This window comes from Pristis pectinata, chromosome 20 (genome assembly GCF_009764475.1).
Source record: "Pristis pectinata isolate sPriPec2 chromosome 20, sPriPec2.1.pri, whole genome shotgun sequence".
Classification (NCBI taxonomy): Eukaryota; Metazoa; Chordata; class Chondrichthyes; order Rhinopristiformes; family Pristidae; genus Pristis; species Pristis pectinata.
Window position 1 is genome coordinate 36,237,792 of NC_067424.1, and position 25,172 is coordinate 36,262,963.

At 51.1% G+C, this 25,172-nt stretch overlaps 1 protein-coding gene across 2 annotated transcripts in view; it reads left to right on the plus strand.

Moving 5' to 3' along the window:
• The window catches only part of LOC127580761 (DENN domain-containing protein 2D-like), a 72,438-nt gene that overhangs the window by 44,850 nt on the left and 2,416 nt on the right, over positions 1-25,172 (plus strand). For both annotated transcript variants that reach the window (XM_052034594.1, XM_052034592.1), the window contains 8 exons: positions 1,873-1,942; positions 3,160-3,237; positions 3,503-3,643; positions 6,192-6,340; positions 13,006-13,183; positions 16,884-16,925; positions 17,926-18,010; positions 21,823-22,059. In XM_052034594.1, coding sequence (XP_051890554.1) covers positions 1,873-1,942; positions 3,160-3,237; positions 3,503-3,643; positions 6,192-6,340; positions 13,006-13,183; positions 16,884-16,925; positions 17,926-18,010; positions 21,823-22,059 — 980 coding nt within the window. The remainder of the gene's footprint in view (positions 1-1,872; positions 1,943-3,159; positions 3,238-3,502; positions 3,644-6,191; positions 6,341-13,005; positions 13,184-16,883; positions 16,926-17,925; positions 18,011-21,822; positions 22,060-25,172) is intronic.

Consider the following 25,172-nt stretch of genomic DNA (forward strand, 5'->3'; position numbering starts at 1 on the left):
GTCGACTGAGGGGTGGATGTTGAGCCTGTGCCCTTCTTGTGTCTTGTGAATCATGTCACGATTCAATTATGTCAGCAAGCGAGGGCAAGTAGACCACAGCTTAAAGGCTTATTCACCAGGCCACAGGGAGTGTCTCCCCTCTCCCCACACACTCCCAGAGCAGGTACGACCATGTTCTTTAGAGTGAAGCCCCTCTCCACACAACTCCAACACACACTCCCAGGGCAGGTACGACACTAGTTACAGAGTGAAGATGCGAGATTCTGACGATGCTGGAATCTGAAGCAACACACACAATGCTAGAGGAACTCAGCAGGTCAGTCAGCATCTATGGAGGGAAATACTCACAGAGTGAGTGACAGAGTGAAGCTCTCTCTACACCGCCCCAACACACACGCTCCCAGGGCAGGTATAACACTAGTTAGACAGTGAAGCTCTCTCTACACCACCCCCAACACACACGCTCCCAGGGCAGGTATAATACTAGTTATTCAGTGAAGTTCTCTGTACACCACCCCAACACACACACTCCCAGGGCAGGTATAATGCTAGTTACACAGTGAAGCTCTCTCTCTACACTGCCCCAACACACATGCTCGCAGGGCAGGAAGAACAACTTTAGATAGAAAGTAAAGCTGACTAATAGAGATCCCAGCCCTGTTTGGCCGACCTGTTTTATGTGACAGTGGAGAGGCCTAGGCTTGTATCAGAAGGATGTTCTTTTGATCTTATCAACAATTCGTTCTCTTCCTGTCCCTTTTATATACGTCTCTCTCATCAAAAATGTCGGGCTGTTTGCTCGACATCCAGTCCTGGATGAAGTGAAGTTTCTTCCAGTGAGTCTGAATCCATCGCCTTCCGTCCGTCTCATAAGCTCCAGCTCGCTGCCATGGGCTCTGTCCCTTCCTCTGACATCCTGGGTTGGAGCCAGACTTCTGGCAGCTCTGGGGGAGATATTTGACTCTGGGATAAGCCCTCAACCAGGTATCTGCACAGAAGAGGAGGTGAAGGCCTGGGGCAGATCAGCCACGACTGGTTTGAATGGCGGGGCAGGTTTGCGGTGCCGAGTGGCCTCCTCCTGCTCCTATGGCCACTTCACTGCCCATCCTGCCCCTCCCTGCCCTGCTTCAGTGATCCCCGCCGCTGACCTCTGGTTGCCGTTTGTGTCAACTGCTCAGTGATCTCCTTGTCCCTCCCGTCCTCTAACTCGATTCAAAATTCTGCCTCCCATGCCGTCCCCGTCAGCCCTTTGGTCACTGATCAACCCTGGCCTCCCGTCCAGCAGTGATCCTGGTCCTTGTTCACAAATCCCGCTGTGGTTTAACTCCGCCCTCCCTTGCCCACCCCCTCCAGATCACTGCATTCCCCTAATTCGGTGCTGCCCAGCATCACTGCCCTTCCACGCTGCACCATTAGTGGCCATGGAGTCGCACGGCACAGAAACAGGCCCTTCACCCCATCATGCCCATGTTGCCCATTGTACCGATCCCATTTACTTACATTTTGTCTGTAGTCTTCTGTGATCTTGTCTAGAAGCTTCTTAAGTGTTGCGAGAGTCTCTGCCTCCACTACCTCGTCAGGCACTGCGTTCCTATCTCCAACCTCTGTGAAAACGTTCTCCTCAACTCCCCTCTAAACCTCCTGCCTCTCGCCTCATTCCAATCTCCAGCCTCTGTGTGAAAACATTCTCCTCAGCTCCCCTCTAAACCTCCTGCATCTCGCCTTAAACCAACACCCTCTTGTCTTAGACTAGAGCAGCCAGATCCCAGAGCTTTGGGTCATTTTACTGCGTTACAGCTGAACCAGAAATGTGCCTTGCTGTCGGGCAGTGATTGTGCCTTTCTCTACTGAAGGTTTTTGTTTCTTTTTTAGCGAAACCTTCTCCTTTGTCCTGACTAACGTGGACGGCAGCAGAAAGTTCGGGTACTGCCGACGTCTCCTGGTAATGGCTGGCTCTGTGCTCTGACTTCATTAGATTTTTTTGCTAACCCCCCCCCCACCCCCACCCAGCCTAGCTCCCCCTCCTAGTAGTGACAAACCCGAGTCCAAAGCAAAGGTCTTAAATTGAAGCAATTGGGATGGGTGACTTGACCAAAGTAGATGGGGAAATTCAATTAACATGTATTACAGTCGATAATCACTAGCGAAAGACCAAATGAAGTTTAAGACTCGAGTCTGTCACTCTCAAAAATGAAAGTGAAATTCTGTCAAATGGTAGAATATTATCTACGTTAGTCATTATTCCCCAGAGGCTTCTTGAATATGAAATCATTAATTCATCCCATTTTAGTAGATGTGATCCAATCTAATACAAGTTAGCTGGATCCAGATATTATCCTGGGATACTTATCTTGAATGGACCGTGTGAATTCATCTTCAACTATCCTTATGAATTGTATTTGCCTGGTTAAGAGGAGACCAGAGAATTTTTGTTTATTCATTTAATGAGAATTATGACAGTGTTTTAAGTTATAAAGACACCCTGGGAGAAGTGATCTGCACATGGTTTTGGTCCCCTTACCTAAAAGATATAGTAGTGTCGGAGGCAGTCCCCAGGAGATCCTCCAGGCTAATTCCTGGGATGAGAGGGTTGTCCCATCAAGAAAGACTCGACAGTTTAGGTCTGTTGTCTTTTGGAGTTCAGGAGAATGGTGGGGTGACCTTACTGAGATGCAGGATCCCTGAGGAGGTGCAACAGGGTAGAGGTTGAGATAATTACACTTGTGGGAGAGTCTTCAGGCTTACGAGGAACAGGCTTAGTAATTCTGTGGCTGACCTCTGGTTGTGGTTAGTGTTGACTGCTCGGTGGTGCACCTCTGCTCTGTGGGGAACTGCCTCCTTGAGCCATGCTTGGTTGCAAAGAATTCACAGCTGGAGTGAGACCATTTGGCCCATCAGCACAGTGCTGGTGTCTATGGTCCCCACCTGGACTGAATGAGAGAGAATGGGTTACAGGCAAATAACTGGGGCAAGGGATTGATGGGAATACTGTGAGCCAACATGGAGTCCGTGGGCTGAATGGCGTCCTCCGTGCTGTGAGGAAGTATGAGATGGTGTATCAGAGGGAGTGAGAACTCTGGCCTGGGTGGTAGAGGAGGTGTGCTGTTCTCAGCCGGTGAAACCTTCCCTGAGTAATGGAGTCGCTTTCCCTGTCTGCAGCCCCGAGGGGGAGGAGCTCAGCTGCCGGAGGTTTTCTGCATCATCAGCTGCCTGGGCTGTTTCGGCCTCTTCTCCAAGGTAGGACTCAGGACCACAGGCGGGGGCCACGTGGGGTGTTGGGGGCTACAGGCGGGGGCCGTGTGGGGTGTTGGGGACTACAGGCGCGTGGGGCGTGGGGCTACAGGCGGGGGCGCGTGGGGTGTATGGGTTGCAGGTGTGTGAACTTGTTGTGTAGGATGTCTTTGGGGTGTGTGGACTGGTGTGAGGCATTTCTGGGGAGTGGGGCCATCGTTTACTGGACCCTCGCCGTTCCTTACCGGACCCTCCCGGTGCCTCTCCCCAGATCCTGGATGAGGTGGAGAAGCGGAGGCAGATCTGCATGGCTGTGATTTACCCCTTCATGCAGGGGCTCCGGGAAGCCGCATTCCCAGCCCCAGGAAAGACTGTCTGTGTGAAGAGCTTCATCCCAGAATCGGGAACAGAGGTGAGTTTGCAGGAATTGTGGGCCGGGGGTCAAGCTTGGAACTTAGTTTTGCCTTGTGTTTTACTCCATGCTGCCTCAGTCTGTTGAGTTTGCCAATGTCCCCAACACATGCCGCTGGTAGGAGAGGCCAGACTCGAACGGGGGCACACCGTTCCAAGTGAAGAGGTGGTCATTTAAAACTGAGGTGCTGGAAATGTCGTCTTCTCACAGAGGGCGGGGAATCTCTGGAATGCTCTGCCCAAGAGAGTTGTGGCGGCCAGATCATTGGAAGTGGAGGTGGATAAATGCTTGAAAAGTTGATATTGGTTTATTATTGTCACTTGTACTGAGGTACAGTTAAAAACTTGTCTTGCAAACCAATCGTACAGGTCAATTCATTACACAGTGCAGTCACATTGAGTTAGTACAGAGTGCATTGATGTACTACAGATAAAAACAATAACAGTACAGAGTAAAGTGTCACAGCTACAGGAAAGTGCAGTGCAATAAGGTGCAAGGTCACAACAAGGTAGATCATGAGGTCATAGTCCATCTCATCACATGAGGGAACCGTTCAATAGTCTTATCACAGTGGGGTAGAAGCTGTCCTTAAGCCTGGTGGTACATGCCCTCAGGCTCCTGTATCTTCTACCTGATGAGAGAGGGGAGAAGAGAGAATGACCCGGGTGGGTGGGGTCTTTGATTATGCTGGCTGTTTCGCCAAGGCAGCGAGAGGTAAAGACAGAGTCCAAGGAGGGGAGGCTGGTGTCCATGACGCGCTGGGCTGTGTCCACAATTCTCTGCAGTTTCTTGCAGTCCTGGGCAGAGCAGTTGCCGTACCAAGCCATGATGCATCCAGATAGGATGCTTTCTATGGTGCATCTGTAAAAGTTGGTGAGAGTCAAAGGGAACATACCGAATTTCTTTAACCTCCTGAGGAAGTAGAGGCACTGGTGAGCTTTCTCGGCCGTGGCATCTATGTGATTTGACCAGGACAGGCTGTTGGTGATGTTCACTCCTAGGAACCTGAAGCTCAATGGGAATCCGGCACAGAGGAGGTGTTGAGGCCTGGGGCAGGTCAGCCGTAATCCAGACACCCACAATATCTCTCTTTTGTTACAGTGTTGAGGGATGGCTGCCTGATTATTAATTGATAAGACAGACCTGTCCTGAACTGTGCATTAAGTGCAGGGATACACCCTTTAACAATGAGTTAATACAGGAGATGGCCACGTCACACCTTCCCTGATCTCATCATGAAGATTTCAATGACCATCAATTAACTCGCCTATTACCTGAACTCACCTCTCCCCTGCCTGCGTGTGCTCATCCCCCTCCCCCCACCTTCTGTTTCTGGCTTCTGCCCTCTTCCTCTCCAGTCCTGATGAAGGGTCTCGGCCCCAAACGTCGACTGTCCATTTCCCTCCACGGATGCTGCCTGACCTGCTGAGTTCCTCCAGCACTTTGTGTGTTGCTCCAGATACATCCAGCGTCTGAATCCATTGTCTTCCCCTGTGTGGGTTCAATGGGACAGAATGGGAATGCCCCAAACCCAATGATTGGTTTCAATGGCCTGAAAGTTTCAGTGGGAGTTGAATTGTGAATGGGTTTCGCTTCCTGAAGACTGATTCTCATTTTAATTAATACTCTCTGTTCGTATAATTTCATAACCCCAGGGCAGTCTCTAACGCTGGCCATTTTACAAGTGGAGAAGCTGTAACGGAGGCGGCCTTAGCTGCAACATGTCCACAGCCCTCGCACTCCCCACTATCCGCCACCCACCCCTCATCCTGCCTCCAATTCTGTCCCACTCTCGGATTGTGTAATGGTCGGTGTTAACGGGGGGGGGGGGGGTGGGGAGGGGGGGCGCGTGCAGCCTGTCAGCCCGTGGGACAACAGGCCATTTGGCCCATCGTTCTAGCTCCCATAGCAACAGGGCGGAACAGCTCAACCCCTACGGACTGAGGACAAGTCAGATCCTCACACCGGAACAGGAGTGTGCATTTCAAGGGAATAGAATTCTAGCAGCTTGTGTATCCCAGGAGTCTTCAAAGGTGGTGGGGTATAAAGCAGCTGGGACTCACTGCCAGGGTGGTGGTAATTTAATGACCTTCCCTAACCTGTGGCTCCTTCAATCCAGGGTCCCACACACTTGTGATTCAGTTAGAGCAAGAAATGTGAATGACGAGGAGAAACTAAATTAGATTCAGTGTTGCAGGGATCTGTCTAAAGTGGGGAGGTCGGGACTTAAAGGCCTTTGGAACAGCATTTAACAGACAACTGGAGGGTGTATCACAGCGTTGGTCAATGGGGCAAAGCTGCATTGATTCTGAAGCTCTTTGGCGAAGAGGCAGTGGGAGCTGAAACTAAAACCCTGCAGATGCTGGGAAACCTGAAATAAAAACCAAAAAAATTTGCTGGAAACACTCGGCAGGTCGGGCAGCGTCTGTGGAGGGAAAGGCAGAGTTGACGTTTCAGTTCCGGGACCCTTCACCGGTTCCTGACCTACTGGGTGTTCCTGTCATTCTGCTGTTCGTTCATTGAGGGTTCTCGTTCCTCTGCTCCTCAGATCATTGAACTGACCCGGCCCTCAGATTCCCGCCTCGAGCATGTGGACTTTGCTTCGCTCTTCAAATATCTATCAGAGAAGCACATCATTGACATCTTTGCATCGATGCTGCTGGAGAGGAGGGTGATATTTCTGGCCGAGGAACTCAGGTACAGGAGAGGGAAGCAAGATCCAGTGCACAAGGCGTAAACGCTATTCTGGGGATAGGGTGTGCGTGTCAATGAGTGTACAGGTGTGTGCAAGTGTGTGTCTGTGAGCGGGGGAGTGTGCACATGCTAAGTGGCACCTTCATGTGTCTGCCCAGTGGTATTGGTTTATTATTGTCACTTGTACCAAGGTACAGTGAAAAACTTGTCTTGCATACCGATCGTACAGGTCAATTCATTGCACAGTGCATTGATGTAGTACAGGGTAAAAACAACAACAGAATACAGAGTAAAGTGTCACAGCTACAGGGAAGTGCATTGCAGGTAGACAATAAAGTGCAAGGTCAAACAAGGTAGCTTGTGAGGTCAGGAGTCCATCTCATCATATAAGGGAACCGTTTAATAGTCTTATCACTGTGGGGTAGAAGCTGTCCTTGAGCCTGGTGGTACGTGTCCTCAGGCTCCTGTATCTCTTGCCTGATGGGAGAGGAGAGAAGAGAGAATGACCCCAGTGGGTGGGGTCTTTGATTATGATGGCTGCTTCACCAAGGCAGCAAGAGGTATAGACAGAATCTATGGAGGGGAGGCTGGTTTCTGTGATGCGCTGGGCTGTGTCCACAACTTGCAGTTTCTTGCGGTCCTGGGCAGAGCAGTTGCTGTACCAAGCCATGATACATCCAGATAGGATGCTTTCTATGGTGCATCGATAAAAGTTGGTGTCTGTGGTTCTTGATGTGGTTGATTGTTAGTCAGTTCCCATACCAGAGACCTGGGTAGACAACTTTCTTGGCTCAGAGTATCTGGCTGAATGGCAAAACAACACTTAAAATCCTGAAATAAAGAAACAGAAAATAGTCAGAAACAGTCGGTGAGTGGAGAGAGAGAGCGAGAGAGAGAGAGAGTTAACGTTTCAGGTTGTCAGAACTGGGAAGGAGAGAAAGCAAGGGACATTGTGGCCCAATGGGTAAGGCGTCTGACTTCGGCTTTTAATGTAAAGTCGTCAGAAGATTGCAGGTTCGAGTCTTGTCACAGCTGTTTTGAGCAAACTGCCTGCCCCTCTTCCGGACTTGTGTGCACACCCGGGTGTCCTTGGAGAGGGAGCACGCGGTATCCACAGGCACCCTGGGAGAAATCCAGGATTGCTGGGCCCCCTAGGGGATTGTGTGTGTTGTAGACAGTGTTAGCGGTATTTTAATTTGAAGTAGTGTGTTTTGCTGTAGTTTAGTTTGCATCTCACGTAGCTATGCATATGCATGGTTTTTTGTTGTAGTGATTATGGTAATAGTTGATGTAGTTAGGCATGTACAGTATGTCTTTTTGTAGTGCTTTTAGTTGAATAAACTTGTGGGGGAAAAAAGAGAGAAAGCAAGCTAGTTCTCAGCTGTAGGAGAGGTGGGAGAGGGAGGAGGAGGACAATGGGAAATACCTCTGATAGGGTCAAGGTGAGTTTACTGTCGTGTGCACAAGTACGGTGAGGTACAGGTACAATGGAAAACTTGCAGCAGCATCACAGACACCTAGGTAAAGACAACACACAGATTATAAATTATACGTAAAACATGCATAAAGTTATACCATAGAGTTGGAAAAAAAAGCAAGACCTTAGTGCAAAAAAAACCAAAGACACAATGGAAGATAAGTCCATGGTAGTGCAAAAGGTATTCCGTAGTGGCCCATTGCCGAGGTAGGGTTAGGGTTATGTAGGTTGGTTCAAGGACCTGATCGTTGTAGGGAAGTAGATATTCCTGAACCTGGTGGAGTGGGATTTTGGGCTTCTGTACCTCCTGCCTGACGGGAGCAGCGAGAAGAGGGCATGACCTGGATGGTGGGGGGTCCTTGATGATAGATGTTGTCTCCTTGAGGCAGCGCCTCCTGTCGATGCTGTTAATGGCTGGGAGGGCTGTGGTGCTGATGCACTGGGCTGGGTCCACAACCTCTTGCAGCCCCTTGCATTCCTGTGCATTGGAATTGCCTTGCCAAGCCGTGGCGCAACCAGTCAGGATACTTTCACCAATCCGTCTGTAGACTTCGAGTATTTGTTGACATGCCAAACCTCCTTAAGCTCCTAAGAAAGCAGAGGTACTGGTGCACCTTCTTCACGATTGCATCAATGCGCTGGGCCCAGGACGGGTCATCGTAGATGTTACCGCCCCGCAATTCAAAGCTGCTGACTCTCCCCACCAATGAGAACTGGCACATGGTCTCCCAACTTCCCCTTTCTGAAGTCAACGGTTAGCTCCTTGGTTTTGTTGACGTTAAGCTAGAGGTTGTTATTGCGGCACCACTCGACCAGGTGTTGTACCTCACTCCTGTTTTCTGACTCATCACCACCCGTGATTCGGCCAATGACAGTGGAGGCGTTGGCGAATATGTAGACGGCATTGGAGCTGTGCTTGAGTTAATGTGGCATTTAAAAGCACATTATGTTTCTGTCTATGTATAGCTAATGGGTGTGAGACGTGCCCAGCAGGTCAAGCTGTTCTGACAGAGCTATGCTAGAATCAGATAGGGGTGATACATAGAACATAGAACACAGAACACTACAGCACAGTACAGGCCCTTCGGCCCACAATGTTGTGCCGACATCTTATCCCTTCCCTCCCACATAGCCCCCTATTTTTCTGTCATTCACGTATACAGATAGAAAGAACGAGTCAGTTACCTAAAGATGAAGAAATCGATGTTAAGTACAGAAGGCTGCAGGGTGCCCGGGTGGATGGTGAGGTGCTGTTCCTCAGGCTTGCATTGGGCCTTGTTGTAACGTTACAGGAGGCCACAGACTGATGGGTCAAGTCTTTTCGAGTTCCAAGGCGAGTTCACTGTCGTGTGCACAAGTACGGCGAGGTACAGGTACAAAGAACTTGCAGCAGCATCACAGGCAGGTACAGACAACGCACAGAATATAAATTACACAAGACAGACGAGAAAAAGAAGTGTGCGAGCACAAGGCAGAGAGGGATGGAGAATTAATACGTCAGGCAATCGGAAGCTTTGGGTCAGCGCTGTGGACCAAGCGCAGGTGCCCCGTAAAGTGGTCACCCAGTCGGCTTCAGTTTTTCCAGCGTAGAGGAGGCCGCACTGTGAACACGGAGTGGGAAGGGAAGTGCTGCAGATCAGGCAGTTGCGTGGGAATGTGGGAAGGATGGGGGAGTTGTTGGTGGGGGTGGAAAAGTGGACCAGGGAGTCACGAAGGGAGCAGTACTCTTTGAAAAGTCAAGGTCGAGGTTATTGTCATCTGCACAAGTACATGTGTGAACAGATGCAATGAAAAACTTGCAGCATCACAGACACAGCATCAGATGGGCAGCATTCACAAGAAAAACTAAATGTAAATTATGCACAATTTTTTACAAGAAAGAACACAATTAGAACAAAAAACAAGTCCATTTTAGTGCAAAGTGGTCATGCTGAAAGGGAGCAGGGAGGAACGTATGCCTGGTGGTGGGACCCTGACGTTGCATAAAGCAGTGAGCAAGTTCACTATATCCAGGTGGCATCTATATCACACCTAGAACAGGACACCGGCCCCCAGGTCCTTCAGAGACACATAACGGAAAGTAGACATTGCACCAGAAATGTTGGTAGCTGATCAAAAGCTTAGCCTTTTAAGAAGAGGGGAATTGTTAAAGGCAGCCTTCTCTGCCATAGTGATTCAAGTGCTGTATGTTCTGTTGGGCATTCTGTAGGTAGAAGGGATTAGCTATGTCGGGCACAACATTGTGGGCCGAAGGGCCTGTTCTGTGCTGTACTGTTCTATGAAAGGATCCCAGGCCAGAGGCAGGCATGGGGGAAGAGAGGATGAAGAAGAGTCCATGGTTGGTGGAATGCAGAGTTCATAGGTGGGGAGGCTGTCCTGTTGGAGAATGTTGTGTCATTGAGGAGGCAGGGTTTGATATGGGGCAGGGTTTGGAATGGGCCGGTTGTGTTCTGGAGAGAGAAGTCAATGTGCAATAGCACAACCAGAGAGCAAACTGGCTGCTCCTGTTCTTACCTCACTGTTGAGGAGAAGTCAAGTCACGTAGTTGTTGGATGAACCTGTTGAGTGGGAAACAGGAGACAAGAGCGAGGCACCAGTGACACTGGTACATTAACAACCCATTTCAGACAGAGTGCTGGCTGTTTTCAAAAGGTGTACGTGTTAGATAGGAGACGTATCGGTAAAATACTGGGTAGAGCCAGTCTAATGAGAGATAATCCAAGGGGAAGTGATGGAACCAGAACAGTTTCTGGGATCCAGGCCTGACTGCAGGTCCAGGGATGTAGATCTTACAGAGTCATACAGCTCGGAAATAGGCCCTTCGGCCCACCGAGTCCATGCTAACCATCAACCCATTTCACAGTAATCCTGCACTAACCCCGTTTTATTCTCCCCATGTTCCCCTCAACTTTCTACCGTATTATTTCAGTGACAGGCTGGTGCTTTGGTATGGAGCTAACCTTGTGTCTCATTACCATGTCCGATAACACCTTGCCTTTGTACGGCAAGTTTAACAGAGCCCCTTGCGCGACTGGCAAAAAAAACAAAGGGGAGAGGACGGCCATGTGGGAGAAAGAATGGATTACAGGGCTGGAGGGAAGTGAGACTGTGCTGGGAGCCGGCATGCACCTGATGGGCCAAATGGTCTCCCTGTGTGTTATTGTAAGTGAAGTCTTTTGAACAAAACAAGCATTCAGAAAGAGACAGGAAGTAGCATGAATCACCTGTTTTTATGTGCAGTGTTTGCAGTTATCAGCTGTGGAATCTTTGCAGCTCACACGGAACAGGACTGGCTCGAGGTTTGTCAGTTGGGCTCTGGGGAGGAGTGGAGACAGGGAGCCAGAGTGTGAGAGAGCACAGGGAGGGGCAGGGAGTCACTGCAGCGGGCAGTTGAAAAAGGTTGAGCGAACGTGCTGTCAGTCGAGAACCCAGCTCCCAATAAACAGCTTGACAACGTGCAAGACCAATTCCTCTCGGGGACACCAGACTTGCACGGCCAATCCTTGGGAAACTGGTGTACGTTGTTGCCAGCATCTTTTGACGTGCAGTCATGCCACCGTTGTGCGGGTTACTGAGGTTGTGACTCGAGAGTTTAGAAAGGTCAACTACTTGGCTGTGGACATTTGAGGGGTGATCTAATTGAAGTGTTTAAGAAAATAATTTAATGTAGGAGACGAGGAGAAGTGATTTCTTTTGGCTGAAGAGTGCATTGGGCTTTGAACCGGATGAACTTCACTCCGTTCAGAGCAGTAGACACAGAAGGTCAAGGAGTAAAACTAATCTGTGGAAATGATGCATAGAGTCAGAGGGCACGGAAACAGGCCCTTCAGCCCAACTGGTCCATGCCGACCAAGGTTCCCATCTAGGCTAGTCCCATTTGCCCAGCAAACAATGATCTGTCTGGGAAGTGCTGGTGAATTTGGATGCCAATTAGACGGCTTTCTGTCAGAAGATACTACTCTGGGACATGATCTAAGGGCCACTACGTGTGGTAGGCAGGGTGTGTGGGGGAGGGACAAGTCAGGGTTACTCCATCTCTGTGCTTTCCCTCACCTGGTGACTGTGTGGCGGGCAGGACAGTGGGCGTCCGCGGGCAGGACAGTGGGCATCCACCTCCAGGCAATGAGAGGCTCACTGGGAGTTCGGTCTGTTCTTGTGCACCAGGGCCGTGTCTAAGGCGAGGTTCAGTGGAAGGAAGGTGGGTGGGAGTCTAGAGACTGGGGCGGGTGGTCCAGGGTTCAGAGACTGGGGCAGAGCTCAGTGGAGGGTGGGGGCTGGCAGTGCCCACAGGTGCAGAGCGGGGTGTGGGCATGAGCAGAGGATGGGGCAGGGATCAGCACAGACCAGGACGGGGTCTGGGGTTCGGCAGTTGTAGAGAGTAGTCGGGGTTGGGGGGTGGGTGTCTGGGGATCGGAGGGCAGGACGGGGGGGGGTCGGAGAGCAGGACGTGGGGGTCGGCAGAGGGTGGGACGGGGGATGTGTGGAGGTCAGAGGGCAGGATGTGGGGGTCAGCAGAGGGTGGGACGGGGTTGGGCTCGGAGGGCAGGAGGTGGGGGTCGGCAGAGGGTGGGACGGGGTTGGGCTCGGAGGGCAGGAGGTGGGGGTCGGCAGAGGGTGGGACGGGGGATGTGTGGAGGTCAGAGGGCAGGATGTAGGGGTCGGCAGAGGGTGGGACGGGGTTGGGGTCGGAGGGCAGGACGTGGGGGTCGGCAGAGGGTGGCTTGGGGGTGTGGGGTTCCAAGGTTGGGACGCACAGTTGGGGTGGGGGGATGGGGAACAGGGTGACACAGAGCGGTGTGGGCAATGTGAACAGTGTCAGAGATGGCAGGGGGGCGCGAGGGTCGGCAGCGGTGAGTCAGATGGTGCAGGGAGTGGGATGGGGGTGCAGAGGTCCCGGGGGAGGGGCGGTGCTCAGTGGAGGGCGGCTGGGCCACGGGTGCTGTGTGTGGATGGGCGGGCGGTGGATGGAGCTAGTTGGAGTGAGAAGCCGGTGAAGCATTTGTCGCCGTCGTGTCGGAGAACGTGCTTCACCGTGGCTCCTGTGTCGGGCAGTGTGATCGGTCGTTCCTCTGCCCTTCGGGTTCTCCCTCGCCTTCTCCCCCCACCCCCACCCCTCGCCTTCTCCCCCACTCTGGCTGTTGTCTCTGGGAAGGCGTGACTAACTGGGATCGTTCTCCCTGCTCTCCCACAGCACCCTGTCTCAGTGCATCCACGGACTGGCCGCGCTGCTCTACCCCTTCACCTGGCAGCACACTTACATCCCCGTGTTGCCCAAGGTGATGCTGGACACCGTCTGCTCCCCCACCCCTTTCATGGTGGGAGTGCAGAGGCAGTTCCTGGAAGAGGTGCAGGAGCTGCCCATCGAGGAGGTGAGTGTGACTCCGGTCGGTGGGTAGGGGGAACCGGATCAAAGGTGAGCGTTACATACGGGGGAAGGGTCCACACTCCAGCGGGTTGGGGTATGGGGGCCTCTGGATGAGGACTACCTGGAGCACGGTGGTTAATTCTGAGGAGATGTGGACCTTCGTGTCTTCACCCTGGCTGACAGCCCAGGCCTGAGGGGTTGATAGACGAGGGAAGGTCAGATAGACTGGGATTGCATTCCTGAAGGTGGAGGATCAGAGGACGATCTACCTGAAGTGTGTACAAGGAATTGATTAGGTTCACAGAGTATCCAGAACACGGGAAAAAGCCTCTATTAGCAAGTTTTTATTGGGATAAGGGGCACTGTGGTCAGTTGGAAGTTTCAGGACAAAGATTGGATAAGATTTCTTTATTAGTCACACGTACATCGGAACACACAGTGAAATGCATCTTCTGCGTAGAGTGGTCTGGGGGCAGCCCGCCAGTGTCGCCACACTTCCGGCGCCAACATAGCACGCCCACAACTTCCTAACCCGTACGTCTTTGGAATGTGGGAGGAAACCGGAGCACACGGAGGAAACCCACGCAGACACGGGGAGAATGTACAAACTCCTTATGGACAGCGGCGGGAATTGAACCCGGGTCGCTGGCGCTGTAATAGCGTCGCGCTAACTGCTACGCTATGCAGAGTTTGAAGGGGCGCAGAGCAGAGGACGGAACTGATGAACGTGCGGATGGGCAGGGTCCTGGCGGACTGCTGGGACTGCAGAGGGGCCATTGTCCCTGAGCTCCGTGGTCCCATCCCGCCTGTCCCCAGGTTTGCCCCCTCTGCCGATCCTCACGCCCATTCCCACTGCCCCCCCCCCCCCCCGCTCACCCCTATGACGCTATCACGTCCCCCAGCAGTTCCAGAACGAGATCCCTGCCCCCCCCCACACACGGTCACACAATGGTTCCAGCATGGAATGTGGCCATTTGGCCCATTGTTCCCATGCCAGACCAGAGCAGCTCACTGGATTCACGCCCCAGCCCTCTCCCTGTGGGTTTGCAAACTTTTCCCACCCAATTCCCTCCGGGAAGGCCACAGTGGAACCACCCCTCACCACATCTGCAGGAAGTGTGATCCACCTTCCAGCTGCACTGTGGTTAAAATAAAATCCTCGTGTCACTCTTAATTCTCTTCCCTGTGACCTCAAATCCTCGACCCCTCCACCAGAAGGACTGTGCTCCCACTGTTCACACTTATCCTGACAGTTCATATTTTATATACCTATAAATCTCTCCTCCAGAGGAAATAGTCACATCCTCTCCAATCAGTCCTTGTAACTGCAGTCCCACATCCCAAGAACTGTTCTCATAAATCTTTTCTGGCCCATCTCAAACACCAGCCCATCCTTCCTATAATGTGGTCACCAGAACAGAATACAATGGTCCCGTTGAGACCAGATCAGTATTTTGTTAAGGTTCAGTGTGACTTCCCTGCCTCTATGCTTTCACTGACAGACCACAGAACTGCAGATTCCTTATCGACCACTTTCACCACCTGCCCTGCCATATCCACAGGTGCAAACATACCCCCAGGGTCCCTCTGCTCCTGTGCACCATTTTGGAACTCCATCCTGTATCCCATTTTGCCTCCCCTCATGCTTCCTACCAAAACGTGTTTTCTCATGTTTTCCTGCATTAAAGGTTCACTGCCATGTGTCTGCCCCTTCCAGCAGCCTGCTTATTTCCTTCTGCGACCTGCCTCTGTCCTCCTCACTGTTCACAGTATCGACAGGTTTTGGGCCGTCCTCAGATTGTGACTTGCAGCCCCCAGGTGGAGGTCGTTAATATAGATCAAACAAAAAGCAGTGGCTCCAACGCCGATGCCCTGGGAAATGCAGTGAATCACCTCCCTCCAGTCCAAAAGCCAACCTGTCACAACACTACTCTCTGTTTTTAGAAGATTTCAAATCCAAGTTGCCAGTATCCTTTTCATTCCATGTACGTACACGCCTGCTACGCGCAGGTCCATATACAGGCCCGGCTATGTGCAGGTCCATGTACAAACCTGCTCCTTAAATCTTTCCCCCCCTCACCTTAAACCTATGCCCTTTAGCTTTAGACTCCTCTACCCTGGGAAAAAGACTGTGGCTGTCCACCTTATCTATGCATCTCATGATTTTATAAACCTCTATAACCTACACTCCAGGGATAAAAGCCCCAGCTGGTCCAGCCTCTCCTATTAACTTAATCTCTTCAGTCCCAGTAACATCTTTGTGAATCTCTTCTGCGCCCTCTCTAGCTTAGTGACATCCTTCCTCTAGCTGGGCGACCAGAACTGCACACAATACTCCAAGTGTGGTCTCGCCAACAACTTGCACGTTGTAACATGACGTCCCGACTCCTGTACTCAGTGCCCTGATCGATGGCAGTGAGTGTGCTAAATGCCTTCTTCACCACCTTGCCTACCTGTGGCAGGATTTAGTCACTGCAGCTAAGTATTGTGTCCTGACAGCAGATGGAAACCAAGTTTCGACTTTGATTCTACAACAATGAAATAGTTTTATTTCTATATTAGTCCCACCCCACCCCACCCCACACTCCAATCGGTCCACCATGCTCACTTCAATCAGTTCTGCCCGTCACGGTCTCCCTTCAGATCCGCACCCCTCCCCTGGTTTTCCACCAAACCACACTCCCAGCTGCCCACTCTCAGCAGCCTTGTCCGACACCCATTATCCAGACACGGTCTCCCATCCTGTTATCCCAGACACCCCACTGCCCTGCCCCTCCGCACTACCGGGTCACTGAATCCAAACCCGATCCCTTGCAGTGAGCTGACCAGCTAACTTCCGTCCCCGGCATGTGAAGCCCACGCTTGGGACCACTCAATGGTTGGCCCAGAGCTGCTGCATGTAGAACGGCCTCCTCACTGCTTCAGCGACCCAGGTTCCAGCCTGATCTCCGGTGCTGACTGTATGGAGTTTGCACGTTCTCCCTGTGACCGCGTGAGCTTCCCCTGTATCCCAAAGGTGTGTGGGTTGGTAGATGAACTGGCCACTATAAACTACCCCCAATGTAATACCCTGGGAGCCTGCATGAGAGAATAGGTTACGGGGAAATATGTGGGTTGATGGGGTAGGTCTGTGAGACAGCACAGCTTTGATGGGCCAAATGGCATATGAACCAAAGATAAATCAGTGACCGTGATGGTCCGGGGTTGCAGGGTCTTGACGCGTCTTTTTGTACCTAATTACTCAACTCACTCAACAGTAGGAGATCATTCGGCCCATCAGGTCTGTGCCAGCTCCCAGGGGAACAATCCCAACGGTCCCCTCCCCCATTTCCTTACTTCCCTGCAGCCCTGCAACTCCCCGTCTCCCACACGGCCCTCAACTTCCCTTTGATTCTTTTTGTCATTTTGCTGCTCTCAGGACCGATTAATCTACTCGCGCGTCTTTGAGATGTGGGAGGTGACCGGAACACTGGAGGGGGGGGGGCGCGGGTGTGGAGTTGGGGGGGAGCCCACATGGTCACAGGGAGAACTTGTGAACTCCACACAGGCAGCGCCCAAGGTCAGGATCGAACTCGGGTCTCTGGCACTGTGAGGCAGCAGCTCTACCCACTGCACCACTGAGCTGCTCTGTGTAGCTAGAGCAGGGCTGGTGAAGTCTTTGGCCTGACTGATTTGATTAATTTAAATGTGCTCTTCTGTTTTAGGGTTTAATGGTGGACCTGCACACAGGGGCGTTCCTGAAAAAAGTAAGTAGCTGTTTTCTGATTGTAAGCAGATCTCGGTATCCGGGTGTTTCAATGTTTGTTAAATTGGGTCGCTATCTTGGCCAGTATCCCTGCTCCCTTCCATGAAAGAGGGGTCAATTAAGCCTGGTCTCAGGCAATAGTTAGACCCACAGTGAGATGTAAGTGAGAGAGAGAATGTGGTCTGTCTGGTTAATTCTTTGCAGCCCTTGGCTCCCTGCTTACTACATTTGGGCCCCAATAGCCACGATGAGCTTAGGACAGGGAGCTGAGAGCCGGGAGCTGGCACAGGGAGCTGGGAGTCGGACGAGCCATGAGGAAGGTTCTGGCTGCTGGCTGCCAGTCCCGTCGACCGCTGGTGGCTCACTGGTGAACAACTGGAGACAGACATCGGCCCGCACTGAGAGTCGGGGAGTGCTGCAGCACCGACGCAGGCCCTTCCTCACAGGGGTGGGATAGGGAACGTGTCCATGGGACCCTGTGGGTTGGGACGGGGGAGATGTGTCTGTTCATGGGGGGGGGGGGGGGGGAGTTGAGGGGGAGGAGTGGGAGTTCCACCAATCCCCATTGGATGGTGAGGAGGGAATTGCACCAAGTTCCCTATTGGATGGGGGGTGGGGATTGCCCAAGTTCCCCATTGGATTAGGGGGGGGAACGGTGGTGTGAAAATGTCCAGTCAAGTACAAATTAAGAATATTAAGCCATTTCCCAAGGCCATGGGTGACAGTAACTCAGCAGCGAATGTTCCCAAGCTGATACCGCGTGTGGCCGGTACAGTGTGGGATGTGACAGGCCGATGAGCAGTTTGGACCTTTTGGTGGGTGCAGGGTTCTGACTCAATCCAACGTTATCTGTTAGCCGGGAAACCAGTGGGGAGATTCCACCCGGCCAGACCTGGGCCTCCAGTGGGTGAACCGACCCGGAGGGTCAGTGTACCGTGTCCCCGAGGCGGGGGGGGGGGCTGATCCAGGGCAGTTCACCACTTCAGCCTTTCTCACTGCAGGTTGGAGATGAGCACGAAGTTCTGCCCAACAAACTGTACAAGGAGCTCCTGACCACCCTGCAGAACCAAAGGAAGACCTGCCAGTGTAAGAGGGCCAGTTGCTCATCTTTCTCCAATATTATCAATTCCTCAAGCAATGGGAAGCTGGTCTTTAATACTTTGACTTCCTCTACTTTGAGGGTATTCCTACTTGGCCCAGTGCCTTCTTGATACTTCTTTAATGGTCTCATGTCACTTGTCTTACTGACGGATCATAGTTTGGGATTTTTCAGCTTTTTCCCCCTTGGCCTATTCATTCTCTCCAACTTCACATCTGCAGATCATTCTTGCACTTGAGAACCAAATGCCTTGGGTCTTGTCTGAATCAATATCCGGGTTTGCAGTCAAAGTTTTCACACTTTCCGATGACCTTTGGTTGGTCAACTCCAGTTTCCACATCCGAAATCAAATCAGCTTTAACTGGTAGTTAATGATCTGGGGTTAATTCCATCCCCTCCCTCCCACTCCCCCACCTGTACACCAGGACCTTTCCTGCACCTCTCCATCCTACATCCAGTTACCTGCGGACTCGCTCAACGTTCTTTGTCTTTCTTCAGAGCTTTCAGCCTCCTTCTGAAGTAAAACAAGTGAGAGAGACGGTGGTCTTATTTCATTTCTTCAGTAAAACCCACTGACATCCCTGCTACACAGTCTTGGTCTCGCGGTTTCCTCTGATCCCCAGTAACGTTCTGCGTGACCTTTGAAAAGTTCCCCAAGAAGCTTGGATTTCTCTGTATCATCTCTTTCCCTGTTCTCACCTCTGCTGCCCTAGACTTGACTCCAGCTGCCAGACTGTGGGAGGGAGATCTCACCCACAGGATGCGCTGAGTGGAAAAAGCAAATCAGTTGCTCTGTTCTGTTGTGTGTGCTTTCTTCTAGTCTCCTTTTGTGCTCTTGGGAACAGTCCTCTGAAACTATCTGGTTCCAAGTAAATGTTCTTTACTCTTCACCTTCCGCATTTTCACTGTACTGAAATGAAAATTCATTGCATTGCCTTCTGCTCAAACTTTGAAGTCATGGTATCTGGCCCTTCAGTCCACTAGTCCATTCTGACCAAGTACCCATCTATAATAATCCCATTCACCAGTCTGTCGCCTTCTGTGCTTTGGCCTTGTGACTGCTCATCCAGATGCTGCTTAGATGTGAGAGGCTCTGTCTTCACCATACCCTTGGGCAAGTGTGTTCCAGATTGCAAACACCCGCTGGGTGAAATAAATTCTTCCTCGGATCGCCTCTAAATCTCCTGCCTCTAACCTTAAACCTGCACTCTCTAGTCATAGATGCCTCTGCTAAGGTTTCTCACCACCTCCCTGATATATGCCCCCTCAGAACTGTGTGTCCCTCAGTCAGTCCCCCTCAGCCTCCTCTGCTCCATGGGAAACGAGCCCAGCCTTCCCTCAGTTGCAGTTTCCTGATTTCCCAGACTTTCTCTCCTTTCCAATCGTTGACTTCAGAGTCAAATCTAACCAAGTGTCTTGAAGCAAAAATGTGAGTGCTGTATTTACCAAATAACCCCAAAGATTCACTGCTGGAAGCAAAGAACCAGATTGTGAACTGGTCCCTTATCAGGTGGAGCCTGCATCGGATACTGGGAAAGAACCCGGCGGGAAGCTTGAAATTATCACCAGGACAGATTAGTTGATGTTGAACCAACTGTCCATTGATTTGTCCATGTGTCTGCTTCAGAGTTATCATGGTTTACCTCTTGCGTTTACTATTGTTTTATCTCCTCTGGTTCTGGGAGGATTTGAGGCTGGTTAACACTGTGCACTTTCCTTCCAACTAGCTGATAAATGGGTTGGTGCTCTGCTGGGGGAGTCTCTGACCACCTGTCCCCGGACCACCCGTGTCCACTGGAATCGGTATCCTGCTGGCTGTCAACCCACTAATCGATGCTGAACCGGCGGAATCTGCTCCTTGGGCCACTGTGGGAGGAGGGAATGGGGGTTCAATCCCAGCACATTCTGACCCAGGTGGGGACGGTACCACTGGGCAAAAGCCTCACTCTGGTGGACTGGGCACACAGGTCACATCCACCAGCACTGAGCTCAGTGGCGCAGCGGGTAGAGCTGCTGCTTCACAGCGCCAGAGACCCAGGTTCGATGCCTGTGTGGAGTTTGCACCTTCTCCCTGTGACCGCGTGGGTTTCCCCCCACATCCCAAAGATGTGTGGGTTAGTGGGTTAATTAGCCTCTGTAGTTTGCATAGGTGAGTGAACATAGAAGGTAAAAGAGTACAGCACAGAAACAGGCCCTTCAGCCCATAATGCTGTGCTGAACTAGTTAAGGTAATGATGCCTCATTACACCAATCCCATAGTGTAATGAGGCATCTGGGAGGAGTTGATGGGAATGTGGGGAGAATAAAAAAAAATGTGGTATTTAGGGTAATGGGTTGACAGGAATTCAGTGGGCCGAAGGGCCTGTATCCGTGCTGTACGACCCATTGTGCCTTTGAGAAAGCCATCCTGTGGGTCCAGAGCCCTGTTCTTTCCCCTGATATTTATCCCACAAAATATTATTAAATCTGCTGTCACCACACTGCCTGGACTGATCACATCAGCACACCCCGTCAGCAAGTCACACCACCTCTGGCCCTCTCACTGCTCACCCTCCACTTGTATCCTCTGGCTGCCTGTCTGCTGCTTCTCCTGCTGGGGACAGCCTCTCTCCTTCACTGTGTGAGGCCCTTCTCGTGATTGTTGGGGTATTTCAGTGGGTTGAAAGGGTTTTCTAAATGAAAGCTGTTCCTATTGAAGAGAGGTCAACATAGAACACTACAGCACAGTACAGGCCCTTGGGCCCACAATGTTGTGCCGACATTTTATCCTGCTCCAAGATCTATTGAATCCTTCCCTCCCACATAGCCCTCCATTTCTCTATCATTCATGTGTCTATCTAAAAGTCTCTTAAACGTCCCTAATGTATCTGCCCCCACAACCTCTGCCGGCAGTGCGTTCCACACACCCACCACTCTCTGTGTAAAAAAACAACAACAACAACTTACCTCTGACATCCCCCTTATACCTTCCTCCAATCACCTTAAAATTATGTCCCCTCACGTTAGCCATTGTCACCCTGGTAAAAAGTCTCCGACTGTCCACTGGATCTATGCCTCTTATCATCTTGTTCACCTCTATCAAATCACCTCTCATCCTCCTTCTCTCCAAAGAGAAAAGCCTGAGCTCGCTCAACCTATTCTCATTAGATGTGCTCTCCAATCCAGGCAACATCCTGGTAAGTCTCCTCTGCACCCTCTCTAAAGCTTCCACATCCTTCCTATAATGAGGCGACCAGAACTGAACACAATACTCCCAAGTGTGTGGTCTGACCAGAGTTCTATAGAGCTGCAACATTACCTCGCAGCTCAATACCCTGACTAATGAAGGCCAACACACCATACACCTTAACAACCCTATCAACCTGTGTGGCAACCTTGAGGGATCTATGGACGTGGACCCCAAGATCCCTTTGTTCCTCCGCACTGATAAGAGTCCTGCCATTAACCTTGTATTCTGCCTTCAAATTCAATCTCCTGAAGTGTATCACTTCACATGTATCCGGGTTGAACTCCATCTGCCACCTCTCAGCCCAGCTCTGCATTCTCTCAATACCCTGTTGTAATCTGCAGCAACCTTCTACACCATCCACAGCACCACCAACGTTTTCTTTGCTTCTGTTTAGAACCACATTGCAAGTCAGGAGCAAGGTTTGTGGGTGGAGATGGGATAAATCGGGAAGCGGCATGTTCCTTGCGGGGGACGGGAATGGTCTTGTGCTCTCTGACGACGGCTCCCAGTGAGCCTGCAGTGACTCCACAGCGATGATATTAACGTGCCTCTGCATTCCTCTCCTGACAGCCAGCAAAGAGCTGAATGAATTGGTGACAAACACCTTTGTGCTTTTCTTTGTTAAAATCGTCGGCCACTATTCTGCACACCTCAAGCGAAACAGGGACCGCACCATTTTTCAAGAGAAGGATTTCCAGAAATCCGTCACGTCCAAATCCATACGGAGATTCCTCAAGGTCTTCATGGTGACCCAGATGTTCTCGTTGTTTGTTGAGGAGCTTCAGGGACACCCTTTCGCTGAGGAAGGTAAGGCAGGAGTAGTGGGGAACCAAACCATGGGCTGTGCACCATACCTTCTCCCACCAGTCCTCGGGTAATCTGTCTCTTTGGCTCCACACTTTTACTGTCCTGTTCCCCACTGTCGGATCCAGCTATTTTCGAATCCACAGGTTCTTTCAGGAGGCCAAGAATGAGTTGAAAACAGCTTGGCGCTTCGCCAAGTTTTTTTGATTGGAAAAGTTTAAAACAAAGAAACAGTCACAGAGCACGTGGCACTGGCTTTACTACTGGGAGATGAGCCGAAACAAGAGGAGTTAAAGATGAGCTCGGGCTGGGGTTGGGGGGTGGTGGGGGGAAGACAGAGAGGCAAGAGAGCAAGCGAGATAAGCAAGAGAGAGGTTAACAAAAAACCTCAGCTTTTACACCTGAGATAAAAGGTCCTCCTTAGCTAGCAATAGTCCAATCAGGAAACCTATTAGATACCTGTATCAAAACCAACCAATGAGAAAATGCGATGGACGAACCAATAGGCTAGGAAGCGGCCATTCCTTGTGCAGCCACTTGAGGTGTGTTAAACACTATACATGTCTTAGAAACTACTTAAAACAGTCGAATCCAACACCCACCTAATCCCGAAGCCGCCCCATCTAATGCTCAGAATTGGGCTGGGATTAGTATGGAGCAAACAACAAATCGCTGGGGGGAGCTCAGCAGGTCGAGCAGTGTCTGTGGAGGGAGAGGGAAGGCATGGAGTCAACGGGCCGAATAGGAGACCTCTGGTGGCTGGGGCTTCGGCCACTGAGGAAGTGGGTGGGTAGTTTTGTTGCATCTCGAGGACATCGCCAAGTTCTGCAGCCATGTTGAGGGGGAAGGGTGAACGGCCAGAGGTTGTGAGTCTGCATCAGTACCAATGGCACGAGAAGAAGGAACATTCAGGTCCCTCGGAGAATTACAGGAAAGGCAGGGATGAGATTAAACACCAGATTCCATCCCAAAGCCACTGATCTCTGGATTACTCCTGGAGCCAGGTGCTAACCGTGTGGCAGGAGGGAGGGCTTCAGATTCCTGGGGCGCTGGGACAAGTTCTGGGCAAAGTGGGACCAGTGCAGACTGCACAAACTGTGGCTCAGCGGGGCCAGGGCTGGTATACTTGTGGGAGGGGGTCCCTTGTGCCTGGAGGGATAACTGGAGGGGTTGTAGCAATACTGGTTCAGGAAACAGAGGGGATGGTGTGGCAGGAAAATTAACTTGCGAGGGCAAAGAAAAGGGGTGTTGGAAGTGAACCCCAGTTCCCCAGCAGGTCTCCTGGGAGCAATCCCAGCTCCCTGAGCGATCTCCTGGGAGTGAACCATAGATCCCCCGAGTAGTCGGACGGACATCGAGGTGCAGATATTAGGCAAGTTTCCGGGGAATGCAAAGATACCGAGACAGGAGTAGGGGATTCCAACCAGTCTGACGTTAACTGGGTCGGCAGCAGAGTTAGGGCTGTAGAAGGTGCAGGATTCTTAAAATGCATTCAGGAGAACTCCTCAATCAAATTTGCAGCAGACCTGTTGAGCCAATAGGCAGTACTGAACATTTATAGAGCAGGGAGCCAGGAAAGTGGAAGGGGTGTCAGTGGAGAGTGATCGTAGAGTCACACAGTGCGAAAACAGGCACTTTGGCCCAATGAGTCAGCACTGACCATCGACAACCCTTTCACAGTAATTCTGGTTTTATCCTCCCTACATTCCCATCAACTGCTCTCTCCAGATTCTGCCACTCATCCACACACCATGGGGCAATTTACAGGGGGTGACTTGCTCCCCTTCTGCCTCTCTGGGTTTCGAGGTGACCAATGTTGGAACAGCCGACTCTTCCATGAATGGGGCGGGCAGCTGGGGGTTTGTGATTCATCGCCTCCCTCCCACCACACGCACCGGCCTCTGTGTGCTCCCAACGCGTGTCCCATGGCTCTCAATTTCCCCGGAGACGCTCCTCCACCGCTGCAACCGGTCATGGGCCAGAGATTCCCAGGAGCAAAGGAAGAGACAATAAGTGGCCTCATTGAATAAATGTGACACCCCCTATCCTGGGGCGCATCTCCTTCCGCTGCCCAAGTACGGTCTCCCCATCACGGGTTCTCCCCACCGTGGAGCCCTTGTAAAGCCCGTCATTTAATCTCTTGACACATTGGGTGCATCTGAGCCCCTAAACGGGTCCAAGCCAATTTCTGAAAAAGCTTCAGATGCTGGAAATCTGAAATAGCGCACAGAACAGCAGGGGAACAGGCCCTTCAGCCCACCGTGTCTGTGCCGACCCTGATGCCAATTTAAACTGCACGTCTGCCTGCACGTGGTCTACACCCCTCCATTCCCTGCCTGCTCATGTGCTTGTCTAAATGATTCTCAAGTATTGCTATCGTAGCTGCTCCCACCACCTCCCCTGGCAGCAAGTTCCAGGCACCCACCACTCTGTGTTTTTAAAAAAAACTTGCCTCACGCCTTTCCTTTAAACTTTTCCCCCTCTTGCCTTTAAAGCTATGGCCTCTGATATTTGATATTTCCCACCCTGGGGGAGAAAGACACTCTCTACCCTATCTATGCCTCTCATAATTTTCTATACTTCTGTCAGTTAACCCCAAAAGCTGGAAACACTCAGCAGGTCAGGCAGCATCTGTGGAAAGGAACAGTTAATGTTTTAGGCCATAGACCCTTCATCAGAACTGTATGGTAACATCAGGAATATATGTCTCACTTTTTCTCTCTCTCTTTTACTTTTTCTCTCTCTCTTTTACTTTCTCTCTCTCTCCCTCTTACTTTCTCTCTCTTTTACTTTCTCTCTCTTTTACTTTCTCTCTCTTACTTTCTCTCTCTTTTACTTTCTCTCTTTTACTTTCTCTCTCTTTACTTTCTCTCTTACTTTCTCTTTCTCTCTTTTACTTTCTCTCTTTTACTTTCTCTTACTTTCTCTCTCTCTCACTTTCTCTCTCTCTCTCACTTTCTCTCTCTCTCTCACTTTCTCTCTCTCTCTCTCTCACTTTCTCTCTCTCTCTCTCACTTTCTCTCTCTCTCTCTCTCACTTTCTCTCTCTCACTTTCTCTCTCTCTCTCTCACTTTCTCTCTCTCTCTCTCTCACTTTCTCTCTCTCTCTCTCTCACT